At 40.3% G+C, this 27,474-nt stretch overlaps 1 protein-coding gene across 6 annotated transcripts in view; it reads left to right on the forward strand.

Annotated features, from left to right (window-relative positions):
* Positions 1–27,474, forward strand: part of MAP2K5 (mitogen-activated protein kinase kinase 5) — a 241,415-nt gene that overhangs the window by 148,521 nt on the left and 65,420 nt on the right. For 5 of the 6 annotated variants that reach the window (XR_013762228.1, XM_079129590.1, XM_079129591.1 and 2 more), the window contains one exon: positions 12,608–12,637. The exons of the other annotated variant lie outside the window; for it this stretch is intronic. Coding sequence is in view for 4 of the 5 variants with exons in the window: in XM_079129590.1 (XP_078985716.1) it covers positions 12,608–12,637 (30 nt within the window). In the remaining variant the exon portion in view is untranslated. The remainder of the gene's footprint in view (positions 1–12,607; positions 12,638–27,474) is intronic. 6 annotated transcript variants of the gene reach the window in all.

The following is a 27,474-nucleotide window of genomic DNA, read 5'->3' on the forward strand; positions in this document are numbered from 1 at the left end:
TTATGGGGTATTATCTAGACGTGGATCCTGCCTTCAAATATACAGAAGAACCTATTCCACCCCCCACCCCGCCAAAAAAAAAAAAAAAAAAAAATTAGGTCTCCCACTGTGGCTTTGTTTCCCATTCTAGCCCCTTGTTGATTGTGAACCTGGTCTCAGAGTGACAGACCACTCTGGATGCCCTGTAAAAAGCTGCTGTCAGCTTTTCTAGACCATAAAAAGTTGGCATTTAGTGTGATTCCCTCAGATACTGATATTTTCTTCTCTTAGTTTGAAAAATTACTTTGAAGAAGCTATGTGTGGTAGTGCATACCTATAATCCCAGCAACGTGGAAGGCTGAGACAGGAGGATTACATTTCAAGGCCAGCTTCAGCAACTTAGTGAGACCCTGTCTCAAAATTTTAAAAAGGGCTGGGGATATAGTTCAGTGGTAAAGCACCCCTGGGTTCAATTCCCAGTACAAAAAAATAAATAAAAAGAAAAAAATATATATATATTCTTTCAAGATCGTGAACAGAAATTAAATCTTATGATACTGTTCAGTCTGCTGCTCCAACTAGTGAGATATCTTACCTGTTGATCAGAAGTTTCTGCTGAAAGCTGTCAGAGGGTCCAAAGAGAAAAGAAATATCCATGGAAGACTGAATAGGAAATTGGGGAGGAGGTGGGGTTGGAGTTCTTGTCATGGGCTGTGGAGGAAAAACGCACAGAACAGTTTCTGTCACTCTTTCCCCAACTCCTACTCCCTTTCTGTAATTCTGTCTCTACTTGATTTTTTACATTGTCATTTTTGGGGTTTGGGGTCTAAAATTTTGTATAATTTACTCCAAAAAGAAGCCATTAAAATGACCTTTGGCAGTGATGGATTGAGTAGTTGAGTCCTCTTGGAGGTTTGTGAAGGGCCCCAGCTGTCTCAGATCACCATGCCTGAATGCCCCTTCTCCGAGGTTGTCAGTGATCCTAGCGAATGTGAAGCTGCAGACAAAGTGAAGTGTTTCCCCTGAATGCCGCATTGTTAAGCTTGCTTTGTGCTCAGAGCTATTGGAAACAACCAGGAGACTGACAAAACAAGTTGAAGCAGGTGCTAGCCGTCCCAGCTAAGCGTTTTATTATTTTGATGGATTTCAGACTGATTTTAAAGATTTTCCAATAGCACATGCCCACATTACGTGTACACATGAACACACCAAACTTGGAGTTTAAAAAAAAACCTTGAGTTGACAGAGTCTTGATATAAAGAATAAGAAAATAAAGAGGAGACAGTGTTAGCTTTTGACAACCCATCTCCACATGCTGGTCAGTGGAGAAGCAATCTGTTCCTTTATGACCATCAGGGTGAACTTCCTGAAACTATAAATGAAAACAGACAAGACCTGTGGCTCTGTGTTCAATATAAAGCATCTTCTAATGCACAGATCCCCATACTCTTTCTACTCACTGTAATTGTCTGCCTTGGGAAGAAAAATGTTCCATCCCTGGGGACATTTAAGTAGTGACTGACCAGTTGGCTTTTGTTTGTTTATACTGGGGATTGAACCCAGGGCTCCACACATGTTAAGCAAGCACTCTTGTCACTGAGCTACATCCTCGGCCAGATTATTTTCTGTTAGAAGTAATTCTTTGTAGAAGAGATGGCATAAGGTTGGATAACTGCATAGTCATTTATTCATTTATTTACTCAGCAAAAAATTGTTGAGTGCCTACTGTATGGCAGGTCCTATCACTGGGGACCCTGCTGTAAACAAAACTGACAAAATCCATGCTTCCATGGAGCCCACATTTTTAAGAGGGGTGTTTGACAATTGTGGCTTGTCAGCCACCAGGTTGGAGGGCTAGATAGGAGAAACTGATTGGTGTGGGATTACTTTTGAGGTAAGATCTAGAAGATGAGGGGAAACCAGTCTCCTAGTGATATCCGTCAACTCAAAAGTTCCACAAGTCTGATATTTTGGGACATCCTGTGGCTAACTTGGATATAGCCAGTGGGTAATAGCCTCTTCTCCTAGAATTCTGTCAATATTCAAATCCTCTGATTGTTAAAAATCCTTTTGAAGATCCTACAGACAATATTACATGCTTTGGTTTGAACTGGATATAGAATACTTCAGCTTTTTCTCCAGAGTTTATTTAGGAAATTCATTTATATATCTCATCTTATATTTAGAGACCAGGAAATTTTTTAACTAAAGAAAGACTGTGGAACTGGTAAATCACTCCCTTTACCAGCGAGGGAGAGGAGGAATGTGACGTGTGTACGGTACACAGCCTGCACCGTGCAGGAGAGGAGTGGGAAGGAGACCTGACATGAAGTCGTGTGCCCGCTCCTGTCCTGCGAGCTGTTGCCTTTCTCTTGCTCACTGTGAGTCTAACCAGAAGGATGGCAGCACAACACTTGACATGTAGTGAAACCTAACAGAGCCATTTGATATCCATTATCTCATGTAAGCCTCTCCCCACTGTGATGGGAAATGACTGAACAACTAGTAATTTGAGTCATCAAAGGTTGTTCCATGTTATGAGCATCAAAGTTCCCATTCTGCAAAAGAGGACACTGAGACCCAGAGAAATGTCCAGAAAAGACTTTTCCAGAAAGGTTAAGTGACTGGACCTGGAGCACCAGTCGTCAAGTGTCCTGGCATATGAATTAAAATCTGCTTCTTCCATTATGCTACAGAAAGGAAATGATCAAATAATTGGAAAAAGAGGAGTTGAAAGGTAAATGTAAATGAGCTGGAAATTAGATAAAGGCAGAGTCGGGCTTGTGGCTCTGCTAGGCAGTCCGGACTGCTTTTCATAGGCTTATGTCTTACACTATCCCCATCTATCCCCATAGCTGGGCGAGTTTTACTGTTCTGAAATGTTCTTCTTTTCTTTCGGAAACCAGAGCCTAGTTTATTTTTTTAAAAGAAACACAAAAGTGAACCTAACCTCCAATGTGTCTACTCTCACAGGAAGTAGGCAGGTGAGAATTTCAACTAGTCAGTAAACATTTATCCAGGGCTACCTTGTGTCGGCAATAAGAATACAGACTTTGCCCTCAGGAGCCCCTTTCCTAGTAGAGAGGAAGAGAAGTAGAAGTGCAGTGGACCCTCTCAGGATGGGGCCAGTGAGAGTGATCACTGACCTCAGAGTCGGGACCATTCTGGTTATCCATTACTCCTTAATAAACGACCCAAAATTAGTGGCTTAAAATAACAACCACTCATTTACTCAGATTCTGTGGGTCAGGATCCTAGCAGGGCTCATCCACCTCATGGGCATCAGGGATTCCTCGTGAGGCTGCAGCCAGACAGTGGTTAAGGTTGGAAGATCCACGATGGCTTCCCTGCTCCCTGGTGCCTTGGTGGAGGCCAGGAGAGGCTGAGACACATCTGTCCCCTTGTGCCGCTCACGCCCACTCATGCACACAGACTCTTTCTCTCGCTCACACTCTGTCCTTTGCTCCTCCTCAGGTCCAGCTTGGGCTTCTTGGGGCCTAGTGTTCTGTGCTGTGATGGTAAAGCTTTAAACCTCTTAAGACTGAGCTTCAGAAATTTCACAGGATCACTCCTGCCACAGTTTATGTTGATCACAACATAAACTGTTGATGAGGAAGTAACAAGGTCACATTGTAAAAACAGCGAAGGTAGATTCGGTTAAGACCATCTCTGGAAATACAACGCACAGTAGAGGCTTTCTGGAAGGGAGGTTGTCTAAGCTACTTTTTGATAAATGGATGAGTTTGGAGGACAGTGTTCAACTGTGCAGCAGCACATACTGAGCCATACCTGGTTTTGACCCCCTTGACTTTGCATGTCTTGAAATACAAGTGTACATTATGTTGAGCTCAATAGACTAGATCCACAGCTGCACCACCCCAAAGAGCAGTTTAGATGTGGAAGCCCACAGAGCTAGGTCTCTAAGAGACTGATGTCTTGATTCAAACTGCCTCCTGTCAGTGAATACAGGTCAATATGACATAAATATCATAAAAGAGTATCATTTTCTAATGCTTTTTTTTTTTTTTTTCTTTTTTGTCCTGGGGATTGAACCCAAGGGCACTCTACTATGACACTGTACCTCCAGCCCTTTTTATTTATTTTTTTAAATTTTGAGATAGGATCTCACTAAATTTGCTGAGGCTGGCCTCAAACTCAAGATCCTCCTGCCTCAGCCTCCCAGGTCACTGGGATTATAGGCATGGACCATCATGCCTGACTCTTAAAGTCCTGCTTTGAAGATTCAGATGGTTAATGAATTAAGCATATAGGATGTGTGGGGGTATTTAACTCTAATCTTTTCCCTTCTTGTGACCCTTTAGACTTTAATAAGAAATAAGTTCATCTGAATGATAACACTTAAATATGTGAAAGTGGTAGCTACTGATCAGTCTGAGCAGTGATTCATAAGCAAGAGAGCTTGTCAGTTAAGACTGTCAAACCCTAAAACAGAAGAGTTTGTGTACCATGTTCACTAAGGCATTATAGCCCAGAAGCATTCATGCACCATCAGGCAGACAGGCTCCGGGAGGTACCTACCTTTGGGGGTTTATCAAAATCAACTAAGGCCTTTTGTCAGCCTACTACAAAATACTGTTTCTGATATCATGGAGAACATAAAAGTTTAGAATTTGCCCTTAGACAAGTTAAATGTTGCCAGCCATTGGAGACACAGGAAGATGTGAAATACTAGGAGTTCTTACCAGGTTGGATATGATACACTCCCCAGAGAATGATATAGGCAGGAAGTGATATAAATGTGTCCTCAAAATTGTGGCCAGAATCTTCTGGGACTAACTTCTGACAGAAGGTGGAGGACAGGGGCCAAGATGTGAGCCAAGTCCTGAAAAGACAGGTAAGAGTTCCACCTAGTTATCCGTGCACCATCTCAGATTCCAGACAGGAAACAGTGCTGCATTCTGAGCTGGGCAAACATTTGGAAGACTTTGATTTTCCTACTAGAAAAGTAAAATGCTTGCTTCCCCCATCACAACTGAACTTTATCTCTCTTTAATTCAGAGTCTCTCACTGAATCTCCTCTAAGGCACAGAATGCCATCAGAAGAGACCTTTGCAGTTGTTTTTAAGTGACTTTTAGAGATTTAGTTATATACCCAGTTATTTTAATTAGCCTTGCTCTGAGTAGAGATACTGATGAAAATCAACATGGAACAATTAGCGTCTGCAAAGCTACAGAAGTGGTCTTTTTAGATGGTGTAGTTTCCCCCCCTCTATTTTTTTTTTAATTTAACAATTAACTGCCTTATATATACTGTGGCCTAGTTGAAATTATGTATTGTCTTTAAACACAGTATTCAACGAAAAAGTTGTTCATCCAGAGTTTTGGGTCTGGGGTAGTATGCACAGGCAAATAGACAGCCAGACACACACACACACACACACACACACACACACACACACACACACACTTTTCTTTAAGGAGGAAAAAAAATGATGCAAGCACAATAGCATTATGGGAGAGGAAAGAGAATTATGTGCTTGGGGACAGCAGTGTTAGAAGGACCCAGCAACATTTAAAGATTCACAACAATAGCATTTAGCATGAAATCTACTTTTTATCATCCTTACCCAGCCATCAGAATGAAGAAAGACAGTGTCCAGCAGTAGCAGTAGTTTGGTAGCAGGAGAATTAGAAGTAAAGGTACTAGTGCCTGAGGGGTGGGTCATGAATTAATAATTGCTATGTGGCGGATGAGCCCTGTCAGAAGAGCTGAAAATGAGGAAGTTGCCTTGCAGAGCGCTATCAATCACTCAGTGACCATAACTTCCAGTAATTAGTGTATTTTATGGGCCTTTGCTTCAGTGGCTCGAAAGCACATATGCTCCAGTCACAGCTAAACTTTGCCGGAGTAATATTCCAGGATGATTTATCCTCCTGCTGCACTGGGATCTAACCCTATATTAGGTGAAGATTGTGAACTAAGCTGCAATAAAGTGTAAGTTTAGGTACAGTTTGCCCAGGTTGAGACCTCAATGCATCATGCTTTTCAGCATTCACGGTTAGGCCACAGCAAGCAATCATTTTTAATAGTGAAACAAATAAAGCAATTAAAGGAGCAGCATTAGGATATTGTATTTGTGAATTACTGTCGCCCTCTCCCTGCTTAAGCGTCCACTATAATAAGCCCATTTCTAATTTAAAAAAAAAAAAAAAAACACTGTACTAGAAACATTTCTTTCTAATACTGTCTTTTCTCCATTATTCTTAGTAATCTGGGATAGAATGCTGAAGGCTGAATGATTGAGAAGTGCTTGATTTATTTCTCCATACTACTATGTTTGAGCTGCTTAAGTTCAAATAAATTCACTCTATCAGTAGACTCTGGCGAAGATGAGTGGTTCTTTTTAAAATGTTGGCACGCGGGAAGCGTCACTGCTGATGGGAAGCTCACATTCAGGCTCTTTCTACACAAAGGAAAAAAAATGTTATTTACAGGCTCTCAGGAGTACTTGGCACTTCCGCACAGGCATAATGAGTTATTTGCTGTGGCTCACCCACTGCACTGGAAGTCTCCGGGGCCCTTACCGACGGGGTCCTTTGCCATTGCCAAAACATCTGTGGAGCCCAGCATTGTAGTAATTTAACAAGCTTTGCCACCAACTTACAGTATGACCTTGGGCAAATTAATTAAGCTTCTGGTACCTCCATTGGGCCATAATTCTGTTTATGTTAAAGAAATCCTTAGAGTTCGTAGGAAAGTGTTATGTGAAAATACGTATAAGCGGGTTACAGTGGTGCACACTTACGATCCCAGCTACTCCAGAGACTGAGGCAGGAAGATGGGGAGTTTGAGACCAGCCTGGGCAATCCTGTTGTCTCAAAATTTTTGAGTTCCTGTCTCAAGACTTTTTTAACAAGGGCCTGGAATGTACGTCAGGGGAAAAGAACGCCTGGATTCAACCCAATGCCAAAAAAGAAAAAAGTATAAATTGAATAAGGAAAAGATGTACATGGTTCCACTGAATTCTCTTGCAAGTCAGATATTTCTACATCATTTTTAATAATGAATTTCCTTAAATAGATACCAGTGATAAACTAATTCACCAAGCATAGATAGAAGTTGTACACAGTTTGATGCTTTCATTACATATATTATCTCATCTTTAATTTGCAATGTATTATAATATACAAGTTAAGCAATAATAGTAAAACAAACTAATTGTCTTTAATTAAAGTGAATTAGGTTTTGGTTTTAATATATTTGCTATAGTGAGAACTGATAATGTGGAGGGTCCCAAAGGTTGTTAGGGCACGTTCCTGTTGGCTGATGGTGTTGGTAATAACCCTCTTCCTCATGGTTCTAGACATGAACAAATATGTCACTTCACCACTCTGTTCCTCGCAGTTACGCCCCTCCGCAGGGGTTGCAGATTCTACAAGTTATCAGCTAATGGCGTTATACATTAAAAATTGAAGCTTTCCTCACTCCGAGGCCTTTCAAGGCTTTGTTCTTAAGCCCTAGACACTTTGGAGTGCAGCTGCAAACTATAGGCAGAAGATTAAATTAATTTGTAACTCTTTTTTTTTTTTTTTTTTTTTTTTTGGTACTGCATTACTAAATCCTCCACATTTAATTGAAACCCTACTTCAAGATGCTTTGTGTTTCTGTGTTCTTTGTTGTCAGTTTAACCTCCAAAGCACTTTAACACTGGTAAATTGCTGTTATATCCTTTGGATTGTTTTTAAACCATTCAGAAAGAGGACAGTGAAATTGATACATGGGAAGAAAAGTAGAATCTTAGAGTAGATTTTGAGGTATTTAATATTTATTATGGTTCCTCACCAGCATGGTTTCAGATGATTTAAACTCTTTCTGTAGGACTGTGTAAATTGGTCTTGGGACGAAATCTCACCTGGGGAATTTTATGTAATCCAGTAGTTAAGTCTGATTTTTTAAAGTTTCCCTGTGTCTGAATGTTCCAAAGTGGCTGCTGCATTTCTGTGAAATGAAGGTCTAACTGCAGTGCACAATCTAAATGCAAAATCCTTAGATGGAAATTTAATTGTGTAAAATGTGCACAAGGTAATTAAGAACAAATTTTGGAACATTTCAGACTATAAAGTCCTCCTTCAGCTAGATCACTGGCTGTATTGAAAATGCTTATTTTCAATTTGCAGTTTTGCCGAGAAACATAGAATATGTCTAAATTAAGAATAACAACAAAAAAAGTGTTCTTCAGTGTAACTGTAAATTTAAAACTGCTCCCATTGCATTGTTGATTATTCTATACATAGGCAACTTGATCACCAAAAACATGTCCTGAGTTTGTATTCTGCACTGTTTTCTGGCTACAACATACATTTTATCATTTTTAATTTAATGGCAATAATTTTTTTTATTATCAACAAAAATCATTTTGTTACTTTGCAAACAAACATCTTCTATCCTAACTTTGTTAAAATAGAAAGGTTTCCTTGAGGCCACTGTTTTATATTTGACAGTCGTGACTACGCACACACAGGCACACACATTATTTAAATTTTACAGTCCAACATATTCCACTGCTGCTGAGTACAAGCAATTCATAGATTATGGTTGGCCAAATTAAAGATCAATAAGATGGCAGGAAGGAACATTCCTAATTTTGCAGTGAGATGTTAGTGGTTACTGAGATTTAAATGTATTCCCAACTGGTAACCGCTTCCCATTCCTTCTTTTTCTGCCTTTTACAAAATAAATGTCCCACACAACAAGTATTCAGCAGTTTGCTGAATCTTAAGTGTTTGGAGTTAAAATGCACTTTTTTTACTTAACATTAACTAGACTCTTCTCCCTCCCTCCTGTCTACTTCCACCCCCCAGAAAAATAAATAAAGCTTTTCCAAATCTTTCACAATGTGAGCCGTTCCCCTCCTGGGAATGAAAAGGACGTGAGAGTCGTTTGACGAATTGCTGGCACTTATGTGGGTCCACATTTTTCAATATCCTTTTTTTAAAACTGGACTTAAGCTGTCTATATTTAAATGCTGCTTTTATAAAGATGATAAAGAGAGCAGAGATTTCTATTGGCTTAGCCCTAATCTGTTTGCTTTGTTGCAATTCTTTTTTCCCCCTTTACTTTAACTGTTAACCTATTTATAAATCTAAATCTACATACAAAGGTCATTGGTTGGCTGAACTTAAACCATTTTACTCAGTAAATTTAATTAAGAAAATACAGTGCAACTCATAAGCAAATGAGTTTTTTCCTAGTTTTAAACCAAACCACCCTCTTGAGTGCTGATTGCCTTGCCCGACCCCTGGTGATACAGAAACAGGCAAAATTAAAAAGGACATTAAAGCTTCATTAAATCTGAAACACATTTAGTACAGTGACATATCTGCAGGCCATTTCAGAGAAGATTACATACTCTCTTTTGTAAGTTTCCTAATTTATAATACCTTGACAATAAAAACTGGGGAAATGCAAGTAGATTAATAGACCAGTAGGGGTAAAAGATACAGCATGGCCCCAGGTCTGTGTGTCTCTGAAATATTCTCTCAGAGCCGTGTGCACACACTCTCCGCATACGGGTTCTGTGTTTATTTTGACTTTTGACAGTCTCATGAAGAACTTGTTCTTCATGCAGCCATGTCTACAAAGAGCCCTTTTTCCTTTTGTACTGCTTCCTAATACAGTTTGATAATAGGGTTCAAGGGCCTGGCTGCATATTTCCTTCTAATTTGCCACAAAACAAATAGTGGGAACATAAATACTGGAGCTGCACTGGACCTGGAAGGATAAGGACACGCATGAAAGGAAGACATGTTCCTCTGCTAGGGCCTCGAAATGACTGCTCTTGGTGACAGCCTAGTAGTGCCACTGCCCATGTTCACTAGTGTAGAACTGGAGTCTTTGGTCTGGGACTGCAGCAACCCAGTGGTGACACTGTCAGAGAGGAAGCAGTTGATGTGGTACTTTTGCAGTGGTCAAGGTCGGGGAACCAGTCACTGTCCTGGAACTCCAAAGAGGTCATAACTGCTAGATGTCTTAAGAGCAGTCCTTCCAGGAGCTTCATAAGGTGTCAGGAAAATATGTAGAAAACAAAGCCAGGCTCAGAAATGATCTGTTCACCAGTCAAGCACTGCCACCTGTTCCCAAGCATACGGGGACAAAGAGATCCCCACTGACTAATGCACTGAATTTTCTGTCTCTTCTCTGCGTGGCACTATGTTGAAGAGCAAATGGATGCCATCAGCCATTCTTGTTTACCTTGTACCAATTGTGGCAGAGGAGCCAAGCAGATACACAGTCCCCTGTCAGCCAGAGCCGGACCTCTCCATACAAAGTGATGATTTGAGAATCGGAGGCTTTATGTTGAAATGGGACAAATTCACATTTTCACCTTATCCTATTCTTTTTTTTTTTTTTTTTCCAAGTCTTCCATTTTTTGATTCTTTAAACTGCAAGAACCAATGGCCAGTGTTGGTACCTACAAGCTAGTTCGGGTCCGGATGGTATGTGTAGCACACAAGTTGCTTCTGCTTGTAAGCTATGTGGACAGGATCCTTCCATGGTCCCTAGTGATACCTGTAGAAGGGCTGGAGACAGGATGTTCTAAGTATTTTCTAGTATTATTAAACTATTATCTTTCTTAGGTATAAAGACCCTCCTTTCCATTTCTCTAACTCCAAATGGAAGTAGATGCAAGATTCATCATCCACAGGTCACGTGTCGTAGCTTCAGTGAGCTCTCACCTGTCAGTCGGTACAGACTGGCACCAATGCCTGGACAGCCACAGTAGACCACAGCGACCCCTCCTGAATCAGTGTGCACACTCTCATTGGACAGAAACATACTGTATCTACAAACTGTAGGGCAAAAACGCAGCCTGTATTTGGTGGAGGTTGCAGAGTTGGTGCAATGGAGAGCCAAGTTCCTCTCCTTCCTGACTAGTTACAATACGTAGACCACAAGTGTAATCGCACAAGACTCTAAGAGCCACGTAGGTGAACATCCATACTTTTTCCTTCACCCCATCTAGTGATACTTTTATTATTAAAACCTGAAGGGATTAATTATGTCTATCAAATGAAATAATAATGTGACTTTATATCTCCAAAATTTATATACATATCAGTGTATATCTTGGATGTACAATATCAGTATAAGGTAATGACACTAGGTATCCCAGAACACAGACACACACACAGACACACACACAGACACACACACACACACACACACACACACACAAATGAGTGTTGGCACTCTCAAAGTAGTCACCTTACAAGGTCATATGGTTAATTCCTATTACATTTCTGGTGCTCAAACTGGTTTTAGAACTTTGAAAACCTTAGCAATTTCATGTCTATCCTTAGCAAACAACAAAGTATTTGTTCTTTGTAGGGAACTTTGGGTCTTGATAATGTCTGTAGATAATTCTCCCATTAGTCTCCAAATGGTTTTTACATGATCATAAAGCTGAAGGACATCATTTTAAATCCAAGATGCAGTTCTCTTAAAATGAAGTAGGTGTCCTTGTGTTACGTGAAATGATTCTAAACACAATTCCAAATGAGAGTTCAAAATTGTTTAAGCAATGTCCCTGTCTTTGAAACAAGTGTTCAACTTTTCAAGATCTAGAAAGGTAGCATAATGTGCTAGAAAGAACTCTGGATGAAGTCACAAGTCTTGGGGTCAGTTCCTAGGTTTCCACTGACTGTGTGGGATCTGCTTCATTGGGACTCTGGGAGTCCAATCTCTGAAGTAGATTGATGTGCCCAGATCTGTCGCAGTTTTAAAATTCCCTGATGTTGTGATTCTACTATGAATGTAGTTACAGATTCATAGGAAGGGTTTCTGGACTGAGGATGGGCCACATTATGAAGTTGCAAATTTTTGCCCTTATTTTCCTTAAATAGATTATGGTGTGTTTGTTAAATCTGATCTTATTGTATCAGCCCTGTCTTGGCAGAATCATTTTGTTTTTCCAGGTGAGAATCCAAAGACCAAAATTAAGTAATTGGCCAGAAACAGAGTAGTTTACAAGTCAAGCTAATCCAAAAGCTCTAAGGTTCCCCTTCCCATTTTTAGACTTAGAATTAAGTTCCAGCTTCACAATCTTTAAATGACCATTTTCACACTAGAGGTAGTACTTTCCTTCTATCTTTGGATAGAAAATGGATGAAAAAAAACTAAAGAACAGGATGAAAATAATGGCACGGTTTTTCATTTCCTAATATGGCCCATTCCCACTTCCTGCAGCCCTTCATTTACAGTTGTAACTGATTGCTTTAGAGCTGTGGGCTGGGAACAATTAGATGTTCCTGTCTTACAGAGGAGAAGCCAACAGTTTTATATCTGTCTAGAAGAAACTGTCGCACACATGTAAATGTAAATAAAGGCCACAGAGCTGAGAATATTCCTAAGAGAAACCACATAAGGGTAAATGTCTAGTTATTAAAATTAGAATATTTTATCAGGGATGCAACACTGTCTATTGAAAATGTCCATTCTAAATACAGTTCATAAGGTAATTACAGCAATAATTTAGTTGGTGCATTCAAGGTTGTGAGCTTTTTTGTATTTGCTAGATGCAATACTGAAATTTAGTACTTATGTGTCTTAAGGAGATCTGCCCTGCATGCAAATCTATAACTAGACAAATATTATTTCCTTTCCCAGCTTGCTCTTGGGAGGTTTCCATATCCTCAGGTAAGATTGTTCATTACTGCCGTTTGCCACTGTGACATTCATTCCTATGTATGAAGGTGCAGGGAGCAATTGTGAACATTTGAGCCACATACAAATAAATCTGTCCTGTTAAATTGAAAAGTGATATCTTAAAGGAGTCATTTAGAAGTCTCTATTGATTTTTGATTTTTTTTAAACTCCAGACTTTTTTTCCCTTTGTTAAAGGTTGACAGCGATCATCTTCCTTTGTGTGACATCCGAGATGTTTTCCCTCATCCTGCCCAGTACCATGTGCTCACATTGGGATTGGAGGAGGGGCCCAGTCCTTTCTTGATGCCCCTTTAGAGCTTTTGGGTTCAATTAAAATTATGTGCATTAAACGATTAAGAAGGAAGGTGAAAATATCTAATTGAAGTCATTGTTTTTGCAAGGCAAATAGGCCCCCAATTTTGCGTGAGTTTGATTTTGAACATATTTTAGCTTTTGCTTCTTCCTACCCACATTTCTAAGAAAATAAGCAGTCCATTTTACTAGCATTGTTATAATTTCTTTAAGATTTTTACTATAGGAGGTTGCTCGCACTTAACGTACAACGCTATTTTGTGGTTTGAAAATGATTCCCCTGTGTGTGGGGAAATAAGTGAAATGTCGAGAGGGATGAAAGATGAATGGTTTGACTGTTTTCCTCTGGTTGATGCTCACTGTTTTTCTGGCATCTTGGTCTGTACAGGCCAAAGTGCCTGGAGGCATGTCTGATTTAAAGGTGGTGTTGGTCTCTGCTCTTTAAGCATCTATTAACTTGCTATTATTATGCAAATAAGTGTTGTATTACACATACTAATTTATGCATGGTTAGATTATGCAGATGCATCACAAACATGGTTATTGAATAATAGGAGGGGGCTCACTCACTCTACCATCTTTATAAGCGGTTTTAAGCAAATTTTCCTGGTACCCATGTGGACATTTAAAGAGCCTTCACTCACTGAAATGTCTCTTTTGTATCCTTTTCCTTCACAGTTAAAGTCTTCAGATAAGTGGGAGAGAAACTGTCCAAGTTCAGGTCCAGAAGTGTTAGTGTCACTTTTCAAATTTGTAAGCTTCTTTGTTTAAACATAATCTTTTCCTTAAAGAGAGAATCTAAAATGTAACCATTTGGCATGCACTCTAGCATGTCGTGAGATTTTAGTGTATACAGCCTTGCTGCTAAACTCTAGGTAGCCTATCAAATTAAAATCACATTTTCAGGATTTATAGCTCATTAGAATATTTATCTTGGTAAGCCTCTTATTCTGTCAGTAATTTTTAAACATTTCCCTGTTTGGCCAATTTATTTAATCCTGTAAAATACTGAAAATGAACAGAAGAGGACCTATAAGATGTATCTGTCTTTCAAACAAGTCAATAGAAAACTTAAGCTGGGCATGCCTGTAAACCCAGCCACTCAGAAGACTGAGGCAAGAGGATCACAAGTTTAAGGCCAGTCTCAGCAACTTAAGTGAGGCCTTAAGCAACTTAGCAAGACCCTGTCTCAAAATAAAAATGTATAAAGGGCCAGGACTGGGGCTCAGTGGTTACCCACCCTTAGTTCAATCGCCGGTACCAAAAAAAAAAAAAAAGAAAGTAAGTAATTAATAGAGGGAAAATAGAAAATACTGTATAAGAAGAAAAGGAAAAGAAAACTTGAAAGCCATCTCATATAAATTCCAAAGATTGAAACTGTAACTGTATTCTTGAGATTTCTGTCTAGAATAGTTATTCAGCAAGATTTAATGAGTGATGAGTTTAAGAAGTAGATTGCTCTTGCACTTGACAACTGAAGCACTTGAAGGCTGTGGTCAGATTTGGGAAGAGGCTGCACACCTTTGCAATGTTGTTTCCCATATGTCTAAGTATACAGTTACTGGATCAGTCAAGTGAAGTTGGAAAATTCTAATATGCTGAACTCTCTAATTAGCAATAACCTTTACATCACAGTGGGGTAAAGAACTGGATTCCCTGAATTATGATAGAATGTTGTCACCAAATTGGTTCTTTTATTTCAAATAATAGAAGTTGCTTTGAGCCTATCATCAGGCTTATTTCCCAGTTCTTTCAATAGAAGTTTGGGTGTTTTATTACTAAAATCAGTAATGACTTTTGGTGAAAATGGCATTTATTTTACAAGCTTTGTACTACCAAGGGAAAGTTATGGGAAGATACTTGATAAATTCTTTTCCTCGCCAGGTGTAATAGCACACACCTGTAATTGTAGCAATCTTGGAGACTAAAGCAGGAGGATCACAAATTTGAGGCCAACCTCAGCAACTTAGTGAGACTTTGTCACAAAATAAAAAATAAAAAGAACGGGAGATGTAGCTCAGTGGTAAAGTGTTCTTCGGATCAATCCCCAGGGCCAAAAACAAAAACCAAATATCCTCACAAATGCCTATCCTAGGTAAAGGGAACACATGAAAAGCAAAGGGAGACTAGTAGAGTAGAGGAAAGGGACCAGGAAGAGAGAGGAGGGGAAGGAGGAAGGATACTGGGGAATAATATTAACCAAACTATATTGTATATTGTGCATATATGGATATATAATAAGGAATCCCACTATTATGTATTATAAAAAAATATGGAAAAAAATGTCTTTTCTACCCTCAAAGCTTGTGAAGAAAAATGTTTATTTTTATAAACATTTAAAAAATGTTTATAAAGGGATAACAGAGACTGGAATATGAAATAATACCTCTGTTTGGCCTACATTGTCTCATTGGAACTCCTAAGCATCCTGAGACCACCTCCTCTTGGAAATTGGGCCAACAGAATTGCTGATTGCTCCCGGTTGAACTATGTCTGGTATGGTTTTATTGAATCCCAAGTGGAGTAGGCAGGAGCAAATCATAGGCTCTAAGGGTTGGAAGGGATCTCACATGTCATGGAATCAAACCTCTCTGCAGTATCTCTGAAGAGCAAACATTCATATTGTATTCGAATACCTCTAATGACAGGACACTCACTACAAAGCAGTCATACAATCAAAGCAACATGCTACCTAGCCATTCAGGGACTACTCCATCCTGATTATGGCCTGATTAAGACTAGTGCTTGAACATAAAAACTTTTCTTATATCATCAAGATCTCCCTGCATACCTGGGCTAGGGATAGTGCCATGGAATTGCTGCTCTGAACCCAAAGGCATTCAAGGTGCCAGACCTGAACCTCTTCCTCCACTACGTGCAAGCTGAGAAAAGTGGCCTATTGGAAAAAGCTGGACCTGGAGGCAGAAGATGAGAATTAGAATCCATCTGCACCACACACTCACCACAACTGCCATTCTTGCATTGTGACTCCTGAGGCCTTAGTTTCCTCTTCTCTAAAGTGAGCCCTGAGATACCTACCTTTACTGTCTGAATGGAGGGAGTATGCTGATCAAATGAGATTATAACTTCTTATGGGCTGCAACACAGAGTTTCCAGCTACCAAGAGAAGATTGCAAAAGGATGTTCTTAGCAACCTGCGAACCATAACTGGAGCTGAGTAAAGTGACAGAGGGGAAGTGGGGAGGAGGAGCAAGCTTCAAGAGCGTCCTCCCCTCACCCAGCCTCAGTGCCGCTGACAGCATCCTTAGCAGCCCTTCTTCCCACTGGTGACATGGTGAGAGGGCAGATGAGGGAGGGATGTTGGGAAGATAATAGCAAGAGGCAGTGGCCTGGGACCAACATAAAGGTTAAAGGGCTGTGTTTTTGTTGAGATCCTGTTTGCATTGTTTTGTGGGTCAGGTGTTTGTTAGAGTTTCCTTTAGACCTTAGGGTCACGTGCAGTTTAGGATTCCACAGACAGGTTAGGGGCCACTGTGAATGCACAGTTTATTACTGTGGCTTATTAAAAAGAACAGTGGCGTCAGGAATTCTTCCGTCCTTTCCCACCTAGAGCTCCTGAGCACTTTCTGTATCTGTCCCAGGCTGTACCTCCCTCCTGCAGGGACCCACTGTTTCCAGCCTTCAGGTGAGCAGACCGCTCAGAGGCAAAGCACCTTGCCTGAGGGAGGAATGGTATGGTTAAGTTGAGGGTTTGGAGGCAGTTAAACCCCACTACTGGCTCTGTGACCTCTGGGTTTGATTGGCTGTTCCTACCAGGTCTCTGCTTCCCACACAGCCCCACCAGCCCCTTCTAGTTTGCCTTCTGTGCCTAGGATGGCCTCTTGTGTAGGTGAGAGCCCTGAGCGTCTGAGGGTTGTGCATGTAGATGACAAGACCATTCCCTGGAGCCCTTTTGCTTTTCTTATCATGTGTTTAGTAGAGTGACAGAGGGATCCAGGGACCTCCGAATTCTCAGTGACGCCAGCACCATTAAATTCCGGGTGTCTGTTAAGCATCTTCTAATAGGATTATGAGAAACTGGTTTTTTAAACAGCTTACAAAGATGTCTCAGTTTCTTGAACAATTTAGCTTTAATAATAATGTGGGAAGATGTGCAGCTCTGGACAAGGACTGGAGCTGTGTATGGTGAGTCACATAGATCCCGATTCAGTTGACTTCAAAACCGTGATGGTGGGCAACGGTTTGTTTAATGACACCGTATTTAGGAGAAATAAAAAGGATTGCTGCTAAAAATTGTCATCCTTCATTCAAACTTTACAGCAGGGCCCTGTGTTAGGGTGATAGTAAATCCATTAAGGAGACTTCTCAGGGGATGTGTCAGCTCTGGCACTGGGAAATTTGGTAAGCAAGATGCCACAGGAAAGCAAAGCTAATACAGATACAAAGGTATTTAAAGTACTTTTGCACATATAAAAATATTGTTCCTCTTTTGGCTACAATTCCTGATCTTGGTTAATAAATTACATCAAAATGACCTGAAGTTAAAAAAGGGAAAAAATCTGAGCAAATAGTGCCCCTGGTATTGTAAAGCTTTGAATGTTTTCACACCCCATTAATTTATTACTTCTCTTTCTTCATCTTTAAATTTCATTTTTTTTTTCAAAAATTCCGACTCCCTGCTGCTGCAGTGATTTTCATCTTGTTGTTAATTTTCCCTGCTCCATATGGAGCTCCAGACATTTCACCTGGAGGCTGTACTAGATTTTGCTGTAGTGATCGTACTTCCGGAGGCCAAAACTGTCATTTAGGGTTCCTGGTGCATCTGTCTGCGCCAGGCTTTTCACTGGCATGGGAGAGTGTGAATAACAAATTGGATGCACCTGAGATTCGGATGATTAGTGTGTTTTGTGAATCTCCACGACTTGTAAGCAGATAGCTCTGGGGGGGGGGGGGGGGGTGCCGAAGAGCCACCGTGGGTGAATCTGTGCTCACACCTTACACTTGGGGCTTTGCAAGGGAAGTGCAAGCATCCTAGGCAGTCTGAGTGCAGAGAGAGTAACAAATATTTCATCCTGCCTTGTCATTGATTAGAAAAGAGCCTTTAATTTCATTTCACCCCATGTTGTGATTAATTTGCATTCTTTGTCAGAAGTTAATGGAGTTTTTTATGGTTCACTCTGAAATCCTTGAAGACATCAGACTTGATCTGATGTTTATACAACCGCCAGCGGAATTTTTTCGTTTGATTGATGGCAAGCTTGATGTTATTCCAAACGGCTTTTTAAGCTGTTTTTAAGAATTATTTGAATAAAATGCAAGCAAGATATTGTTGTAACGATCAAGATTATCTGTTAAAAATCTGTTTCAAATAAAGAAGATGATAAGTAGTAAAAAGGATCAAAAAGATAAGAGAAATAGTGAATGGCGATGTTTTTTGTTAAAAATGCATAAGAATGGCATTCAAATAAATTATTGCAATATACAGAGAAGATCACTTTATTGAAAAAATATATCATCTGGCCAAACAGAATAATTAAAGCTAAGGTAAAAAGAAAGTTGGAATCTTAGGGATTAGAAACCTTTAACTGCCAGTTGGCCAATTCTCATTTATTCACCAGGTTTTGCCACCAGTGTTGAAATAGAGATCTACTGTTCTTAACTCAAGGAGACAGGCCTGTCAGGGCTGTTAGCTGAACAAAATGATGACATATTACTTGTCTCAATACAGAGGCATTTTTAAATCTCATAACAAGTTAAACGTTAGTAGATAATAGAGGATTTTAAGTGAAAGATGGGCATTCTTAATGATGTAACTACTCTTTTCCATAAGATAGGACAGAAATGAAAACATGTTCTTGTTAAACACCAAGAGACTTGGCTGTTCCTGGGTAGGAGAAGCATGCGTTCACCCCTGTACGCTGTATGTCAAAGTATGAGAGGAACTCTAGGTGGCGTTTGCTTCAGAACCCCCTGCTACCAACCAAGGAAGTATGTTTTGCAAATGCTTTTTGACTACTAATACTATGCGTTTGATTTGAGGGCTTTGACTAGCAGACTCTTGCTTCACTTTGCTGCTCGTGAGACTTACATGGAGGTCAAAAAGCCACTTATCTGAGCTCTTTCATTTAAAACAGATTAATTTATTTGCTGTATCTGAAAGTTTGCTAAATAATTGGGTGGTTTTAATTGAAGTTACTGCTTTCTGATCCTTGTATTAACATGATCTAAGGTCCTTTTTATTATATACAATCCATATTATTGACCAGATTTGCCCTGTTTTCATTTAAATGTAAGCAGCTTGTCAAGGAGAAAATATTTTGTTTAACTTGGCTTGGAAACCTGCTATTTTAATGTGTCTTTTTTTTTTTTTTTTTTTTTTCAATTGAAAGACTGTCTTTTAAACATTCACTTATTTTGTAGTAATAAATTATGCTCAGGTTAGAGTATTTTTTTAATAAAAGCAGAAAGCCTATGTTCTCAAAATTATTTAAAATACTTTTCAGATGTTAATATCAAAATATTAGGACTTTTACACTGAATTTTATTTGTTTCAGAAACCTTTGATTGACATATTGTCACTAATCCTGATATCGGTTGTTTAATATTGTTTTACATTCAATATTAAGTTTAAACTATAAATATTATCTTTTTTATGTTTTAATGTACTGATCATGTATGTCTCGGATTGCAACAAACCTAAAATGTTTGCCCTCTTTGAAAAAAGGTATTTGGAATCTCTCCTTTGTTGCATGAACTTTTTCAAGTTCAGAACATCAAGGATTTAAATAAATTGTAAGTATCCAGTATTTTGTGTGAGATCTCTAACAAAGAAAAAAATATCAGGGAATCATTGCCCCAAACTCTAGGTACTCACCTTTAATGGGCAAGAGCCACGTGCATGCAATTTTTTACCTAAAGAGATTTCTGGCCTACATGTTTTAGTCCACTATTTTTATCCTCACTGTTTAGGATAAGTACATTTAAAATACATTGATATTTCAAGCCATAAAGTCAGATTTATGTTCCATAAAATGCAGAGGTAAAATTTAACTGATAATGAACATGTTCACTTATACACATTTGCTTCTGCTGAGGAATTTTTTAATTGCCAGTGCCAAATTTTTCTCCCAATATCCACTTGAGACTTATCCAGAGGACTCATAATTTTGTTTCCTTAGCCTCTGCTAGAGACAGGAGGTGAGTTCCTAGGTTTTCCTTAAAGCAGAAATGGAAGAGAAATTATCACCAAAGTATATAGGTAGCTTAGAAATTAGAAAATTTTCCATTAAAGATAAATTATGTGTTATTACCTCAGTTGAAGTATTTGTACTTCACCAGCAGGCCAGCCATGCCTGTCTTTTTTAAAGTACCAATTCCAGGTTGTCTTGGTTTTATAGCACCATCTAAAATATTGTCTGACATACATCTCATTTGACATTTATTTGTCATTGAGCACCAACTCTGTGCCTGGCAGTGTGCTGAGCCCCGGGAGAACAGAATGAAACAGAAATGGTCCCTGCTCTCAAAAAGTACAGTCCAATCAGAAGAAAAACACAACAAACAGGTGGCAGTTGATGTAAAAAGAACCCTGCAGGAACTGGACAGTCTGGCCTCAAGCGAGATTGGAGCAGGCAGCTCATTTGAGGAAGCCAAGAAAGTTTCACAGGGTAGAAGATGCTTGAGCTTAGGTGCTGAGGCCAGAAGATTGGAAAAGAAGGAGACACTCAGATCAAAAGGAGGTGCACCTGGTAAGAGGTTAAGGTCAAAAATAGGATGTTGTGTTTGGCATCCATCCAGTACTCTACCTAAATAGGGTGCAGCTGTTGTTACTCTCCTGTCTCCCAACAGCTTAGTAATTCCCCTAGGTAACTTCAGCTGGCACATGCCTCTGGAAGCTTCCTTACCACCCTCTATGAATTTGACTTGACACATCACAGGCCATTTTGCTAGACCTGGGGAGGAATTGTCATGACCAAATGAGCCAGGGACCTAAGGGAGCTCTTTGAAAAATATAAGGAGGTAAACAAGAGCAAGGTAATAGTAGTATTATTTATATTTCCAGAAAGTACTTCAGGGATTTACCTATGTAACTCTGAAAATATATGACCATGTCTCATGCCAGGTAGGACTAAAATGAATTACTTTTCTGATCCCACAAGAGCCTTCCTTTAACCCTCCTTCTTTTTTGAGTTATAATTTGTCATTCACAATCATAATATATAAAATTGTATACAGCATATAGTCATTTTTAGTCCAGTAACTGGGGACTGTAATTCTTTTATAATTTTTAAATAATCAGTTTAGCCTATGAATAAAATTGAAATTTAAAGTAATGAACTTGGCATCCTGTCAGGCTTACAGGTGCAATTTTGCCATCTTCTCTCCCTCTTAGACTCTGTGGTCTGGAAGCCTTCCACTCTTCCTGCTGATTTTGGTGGGACAGTCTGCTGCTTCGTGGAATCCTGGATTTCCTGGATCCAAAGAGATCTTAAAATGTTCTAGTCCAAAACCACTAAATGATTCACATGATTCCCAGGTATTCAGCAGCAGGGCAAACTGTATCCCACTCTTGTTCAGTCTCGGTTCAGCCTCATTTTTCTCTATAGGCTAGTGAGGGAAGAGGGTGAGAAGAGGCACCCAGAGGTTTTGAGCCCAAATGGCCATCCTTATTTTACGTACCCATCCATTCAAGTACTGCCTCCAACTGGTATGTCTACAGAGATGGAAATTACTATCCCAGGATGCTCTGTGCTTGCCAGGTAATTGCTGACTGGATATGGATCCCTGGGGAAAACGTGGTCCTCAACAGCAGTAGTGACAGCATCAACAAAGACATCAGCTTTTATTGTACTCCAGTGTTTTGCTTACCACCATTCAGCTTGGAACACTTGGGTAGATTTGGGGCTGTGGGCTCATTGGCATCCAAGTTAAAAGGGGGCAGACCTGGCTGAGCTTTGTTTGAGTACAGATTACTTTTTAGATGTTTAACAGTTTTGGATTAATGCCTGGGGGTTTGAGAATTCTTCCTCAACTAAAATGTTAATGATGCTAAGAACCCAACCCTCTTTAGTGCCAATAAAACAGACAAGCTATGTTCATTGAAAAAGCAATGAGTTGCCTAAAAGGAGCACAGAGCTGATGTGATTTAGAACTAGAGATTACCAGAACACACCAGGTGGAAAGAGAGTCCCAGGGACCCTAGGAGCCTGACAAAGAGGCAGCTTATAAGAGGCAGAGCTAAGGTGTCACCTCCAAGGAATTGTGGGAAACAGACAGTCGACTAGAACCAAGTGTGGACTCCTGTTATGCTGTACCATTAGGGTCTGCATATTGTGCCTCCATGGGGAAAAGGGAAGAAAAACTAGGGAATGGAACAGCCTCAGGAGGGAAGGAGTCATGGGCCTCCAGTTTAGAGGAGGAAGGACCAAAGTGGGTACCGAAACTTGTTTTCTTTTCTGTTCAGAAACAGGTTGCAGAGAACACCTGTCAGAGCATGAGGACCCCTCAACTCAGAGTCTAGTTCTAGTTGAGTGAAAGACTGTAAACAAAACAAAGTTCCTGCCAGAGGCCTCCCTCCAGCCCCTGCCCGTTGGACAGATCTCTGCCTCCTCAGTAACCAGAGGGTACAGGAGTTAGCAAATGGCACACTCAACAAATGACAGTTTAAGTCACTGTCTGTATGGTTTCTACCCAAATTACACACAGAGCCCTAACCTGAGTTCTTTTTTATTTAAATATTTTTTAGTTGTTGATGGACCTTTATTTTTATTTATTTATACGAGGTGCTGAGAATCGAACCGAGTGCCTCACATATGTTGAGGCAAGTGCTCTACCACTGAGCCACAACCCCAGCCCCTAATGTGAGTTCTTGACCTGGCTTTTTCTCCTTCTGTTTGACCCTGTTTCTTTTCAGACTTCACTGTCCTCACCAGAAGGAGATGAAGCTGTCCTAGGTCAGTGGTTTGCAGAGTGGTGGGAAGTCAGTGTGTTGAGTAGGTGGGACTCTACCCACACACAGCACGCACACAAACACAAGAGCAATGGCTTCACCGGCCATTTTTCAAATGCGTCCATGTAATATATTGTCTGAACCAAGAGTTGTTTGGTAAACAGAAATGAAAAATTCTGGACCAGCTTTTGTATCACCATTTCCTCCTGAGTGCTCCTTGGAGTTTATTGAAACCTGATTTACATGTGTTACAATATGAAAGAAATGAACTAAAACTCTGGAACAAAAGTCAAACTTAGTCCTGTTCATTCTACATCCATGACTTATTTTTTTTTATTTATTTTTAATTTCATTTAGAGTCAAGCCAATAAGGTAGGTGTTAGTTAACAAGGTAACATGTAAACATTTCAGGAGTGTGCCCTTTCTTGTGCTGTATGTTCCATGTACTGGCTGCAATTGCCACTTGTCAAGATCCCAGCGGGCGAAACAATGTTCTCAAATATATGGTGGTTTTTTAAAAATGCAGTGGTACATGGAGCCCAGGTCCATGAAATAACCCTTCTTGCAATGCCAAGAGCACTACCTGGGGGTTGAGGGTTGGGGGAAATGTCTTAGAAATCCATGGAGCCCTGAGGGAAGAAAGCAGAACTCCAGAGAGCTATATTTTGTCCAGCATGACATTTAGAGAACAGCACAAGCCCTGCGCTTAATCTTAGCCCTGCTACTGAGTTTCAGGGATCTTAACTGAGTCATTCATTTCTGTGGCGCACCAATTGTATCTTACCCATATTTGGAGTTCTAGAGTCTAGTACATTCCCTGGAATCGAGTAAGTACCTGATAAACACATATGAAAATCAGTGCAGTAATTATTTAGCTCAAGTGTACTTTTTCATACATTGGCAAAGCAAATTTTGCAATCAGAAGAAACTGACAATCAACTCACATCCTGAATTGATCATCCTCAATCATTTTCTCTCTCTTTTTTTTTTTTTTTTGTGGTACTGGGGATTGAACTCAGGGCCTTGTGCTTGCAAGGCAAGCACTGTACCAGCTGAGCTATCTCCCCAGCCCCAATTAATCATTTTGTCCTATTATTTTCTTCCATATTCCATACTTACACTCCACCATGACAGCATTTCTGAGTAAAGGATAAGCACTTCTGAGAAGTGATGGTCATCTTTAGAGAAGACGTGGGTTTGTACTTTCAGGAGGGTAGAACCGGGGCAAGAGTTGGAAGGGCCAATGCAGATTGCAAGCTCCCCTTTGCCAGATGGATCCCAAAGCAGTTCAGTCAATAGGAGTGTGATGGAGGAAAAAGGGTGGAGCTGAGTCAAACCTTGAACACCCTGCTGTGGTGGTGCATGCCTATAATCCCGTGACTCCAGAGGCTAATGCAGGAGGATGGCAAGTTCAAGGACGGCCTCAGCCACTTAATAAGACCCTATCTCAAAATTAAAAATAAAAAGAGCTGGGACTGTAGCTCAGTGCAGAGTGCCCCTGGATTAGATCCCCAGTACCACAAAACACACACACTCACACACACACACACACACACACACACACACAAAACAAGAAGAAAGAAAGAAAAGAAAAGAAAGAAACCCCTGTAAGATCAGATCCTTCCAGACCCCAAGAGTCTATGATTGTACTTCACTATGGGGCAAGTCTCAGCCAAACAAATAAAAGACTGATGTAGTTTCTGTTGAGGAGAGAGACAACAAATAGCAACATCTTCAAACTGGTCTATGTCCTGACATTGTTTTATTAGCTGTTCATTTTGACTCTTAAATACTGTGTCAATGTGAGACATGTGAGAAATGTAAGAGTACATAAGAGCAGTATTTCTTTTTCAGTGTTTTTCTGCTTTCACTCAGTTGAGCCTACTCTGTGATAGGGCTTTCAAAAATGTGAATGCACTTTTAACCTCTGCGAGTTTCTGCTATGTAGTGTATAGTGTCCAGAACAAGGTGGCCCAAGCCAAATGGTAGAAAGTACGTGTTCAGGGTTGGATGTCATACTTTATGTGAAACATACAATAGTACCTCCTTGCCCCCAGTTTTGCTTTCTATAGTTTAGTTCCCTGCCATTGGTCCAAAAATATTAGGTGGAAACTTCCAGAAATAAAAAATTGTAGGTTTCAAGTTGTACATTATGAGTAGCATGATGAGTTCTCATGCCATTTACCTCTGGTCCCATTTGGGATGTGAATAATCCCTTCGTCCAGCATATCCGTGTGGTATACGCTTCCCATCCATTAGTCTCCTGGTAACTGTCCTCGTTATCACATCAACTGCCATGATATCACAGTGCTTGTGTTCAAGTAACTCTTACTCTAGCCCCAAAACACAAGACTAGTAATGCTGGCCATTCCGATGTACCAAAGAGAGGCCACGAAATGCTTCCTGTAAGTGAAAGGTTAAAAGTTTGTCATAGTTATATATATGTAGGAGAAAACATAGTAGGTGTAGGGTTCAGTGCAATCTGCAGTTGCAGACATACACCAGGGATCTTGGAACTTACCCCCTGTGGATAAGGGGGATTCTGGAGCACACATTCAGAGGAAGGTGACCACTGTGGTGGAGAATGTAAAATGATGCCTGGGTCCATCAGGTCCCCTTAAGAAACCCTAGCACAAAGTAGCCTTAACTATAGGGGAATTTACTGGATCACATGAGTCAAAAGCCTAGTCTTGCAGATTTTAGGTAAAACTTGATCCAGCAAATGACTTTTGCTCACTTGTTAATGCACTTCTCCCATCACAGACCAGGAATGGCTGGGGATTCTTGGAGTAAATTGCTTCCTGCTGGAGAGGGTAAGAGTGGTACCCTTTCCCCATGGTCAGCCAAAGGCCCTTGACTTCAGTTTGATGAGACCACTTTAACTCTCTGTGCCCAGGGGATCTGGGTGGTACTGACCAATGTAGGCCTGAATCACATGCTATACCCTGTGCCTGGGGTCGGGGATTCATCCTCCCATGGAGTACGTGGGCTGCTCAGGGTCAGAGAATGTTGTTGGAGCATCTTAGTAATAGAGGGAAGAAGGACAGAGCACACCCAGACTACCAGTGGTCCTAAGGAAGGCAGCAGGGGTGCTTACTCAGGAAAGAAAACATTGCAAAGACTGAAGATGGTCTTCAAATATAGGAAGAGCTGACAATAGATTCTTTGGCCACAGTTCCAGAATTATAGGCACATGTTACAGGAAGACATATTTCAACGGAAAATGGGAAAGAACTTTCTAGCAATACAAACTGCTCAAGAGGGAATTGTTGGAATTCCATCACTGGAAGTCCCTGTCTGGAATATGATAAAGTAAATTTCTACACTGGTGAAGAACTGGACTAGGAGACCTCCAGTATCACCTGAATTCGATGGCGTGGGGAAGACTTAAGCTAACAGATGCAAACAAATGGAAACTCCAGAAACCCTTGCAGACACTGTACACTAAAAGTTCACTGTAACAGATTTATTTGACCATGAAGAGTGGAGTCGTCTTCAGGCCTCCATCAGAAAAAGCAGCAACTCCCCGTCCTCCCCACCTCCACACGGGCAGCTGATATTCTTAAACTGGATTCTGAAATAAGGCCAGCCTGTTTGGAATAAAGGAGAAAAGTTCAGCATAGCACAAGTCTAAAATCTTCTTTAAAAGAGAGGCACTGAATGAATTCCTTGGCCAATCCTTGTAACATTAGTGGAAAGATTAATTATATAATTCACATCAGTTATTTTGGATTGCAGTTCTAGGCCCTGGCTTTTCTCACAAAATTAAAATGTCCATTTGTCCAGAGGAGGATTTACCGCGGCTCCTGTACACATATGGGATGGGACATGAGCTATGTCAGTTTTAACTACACAAAGGGTAAAGGAGTATGGGCTGGCGAGCAGGGCTGCTTTTTCCTGCTCACTGACTGGCAGACCCAGCAAATGAATAATGCTGCTCTGTACCTTGATGCTCCAGCTGTTGTATTTTGTGTGAAAATGCATTGTCCTTGATACTCGGGAAGCAGCAAGAGCCAAGTGATCTAATTTATGGCAGTGATGATTTTCTGTCTGGTCTGTCTGAGCTGTGCCCTCCTCTCAGTATCTTACAGCCTTTCTATTCTGCCGAGCTACATGCTAATTCAGGGATTATGGTGTTCTCTTGTCTAAATTGGTCACTCCTGAATACAGCACCTCAACTGGAGTCTGAGGCATGGGCCTGAGAGAAGGTGCCAGTAAGCAGACCATGCAATGTGGGAGTCACAGTGACTTTCTCAGACTCTGTTCAATAAATCCTCCTAGGACTTCTGTTTGTCTTGGACCCTACATCAGGTCCTCTGATTGACTCAGGCATGTTAAGAACAGGAACAAGGACAGAAGCGGATGGACAGGGAAGATAGGATGGCACAAGTAAATTATGCTTGTTCATGTTACTTCATTAGAAGTAACGTATATTTTCCAATTGTTTTGTCCCGTATTATGTTCACTAAAACTATCCCTTTATCAACATTCCTGTTCATAGGATAAATTTTGTTCTAGTCCTTTTTTAAAAAAGCAGTCATTTAGAAACTCAAAAGTTAGTGGTACAAGGGGATGGGTATAAAACTTGTGGAAGTGATTTTTTTCC

Source organism: Sciurus vulgaris (assembly GCF_902686455.1).
Source record: "Sciurus vulgaris genome assembly, chromosome: 2".
Taxonomy (NCBI): domain Eukaryota; kingdom Metazoa; phylum Chordata; class Mammalia; order Rodentia; family Sciuridae; genus Sciurus; species Sciurus vulgaris.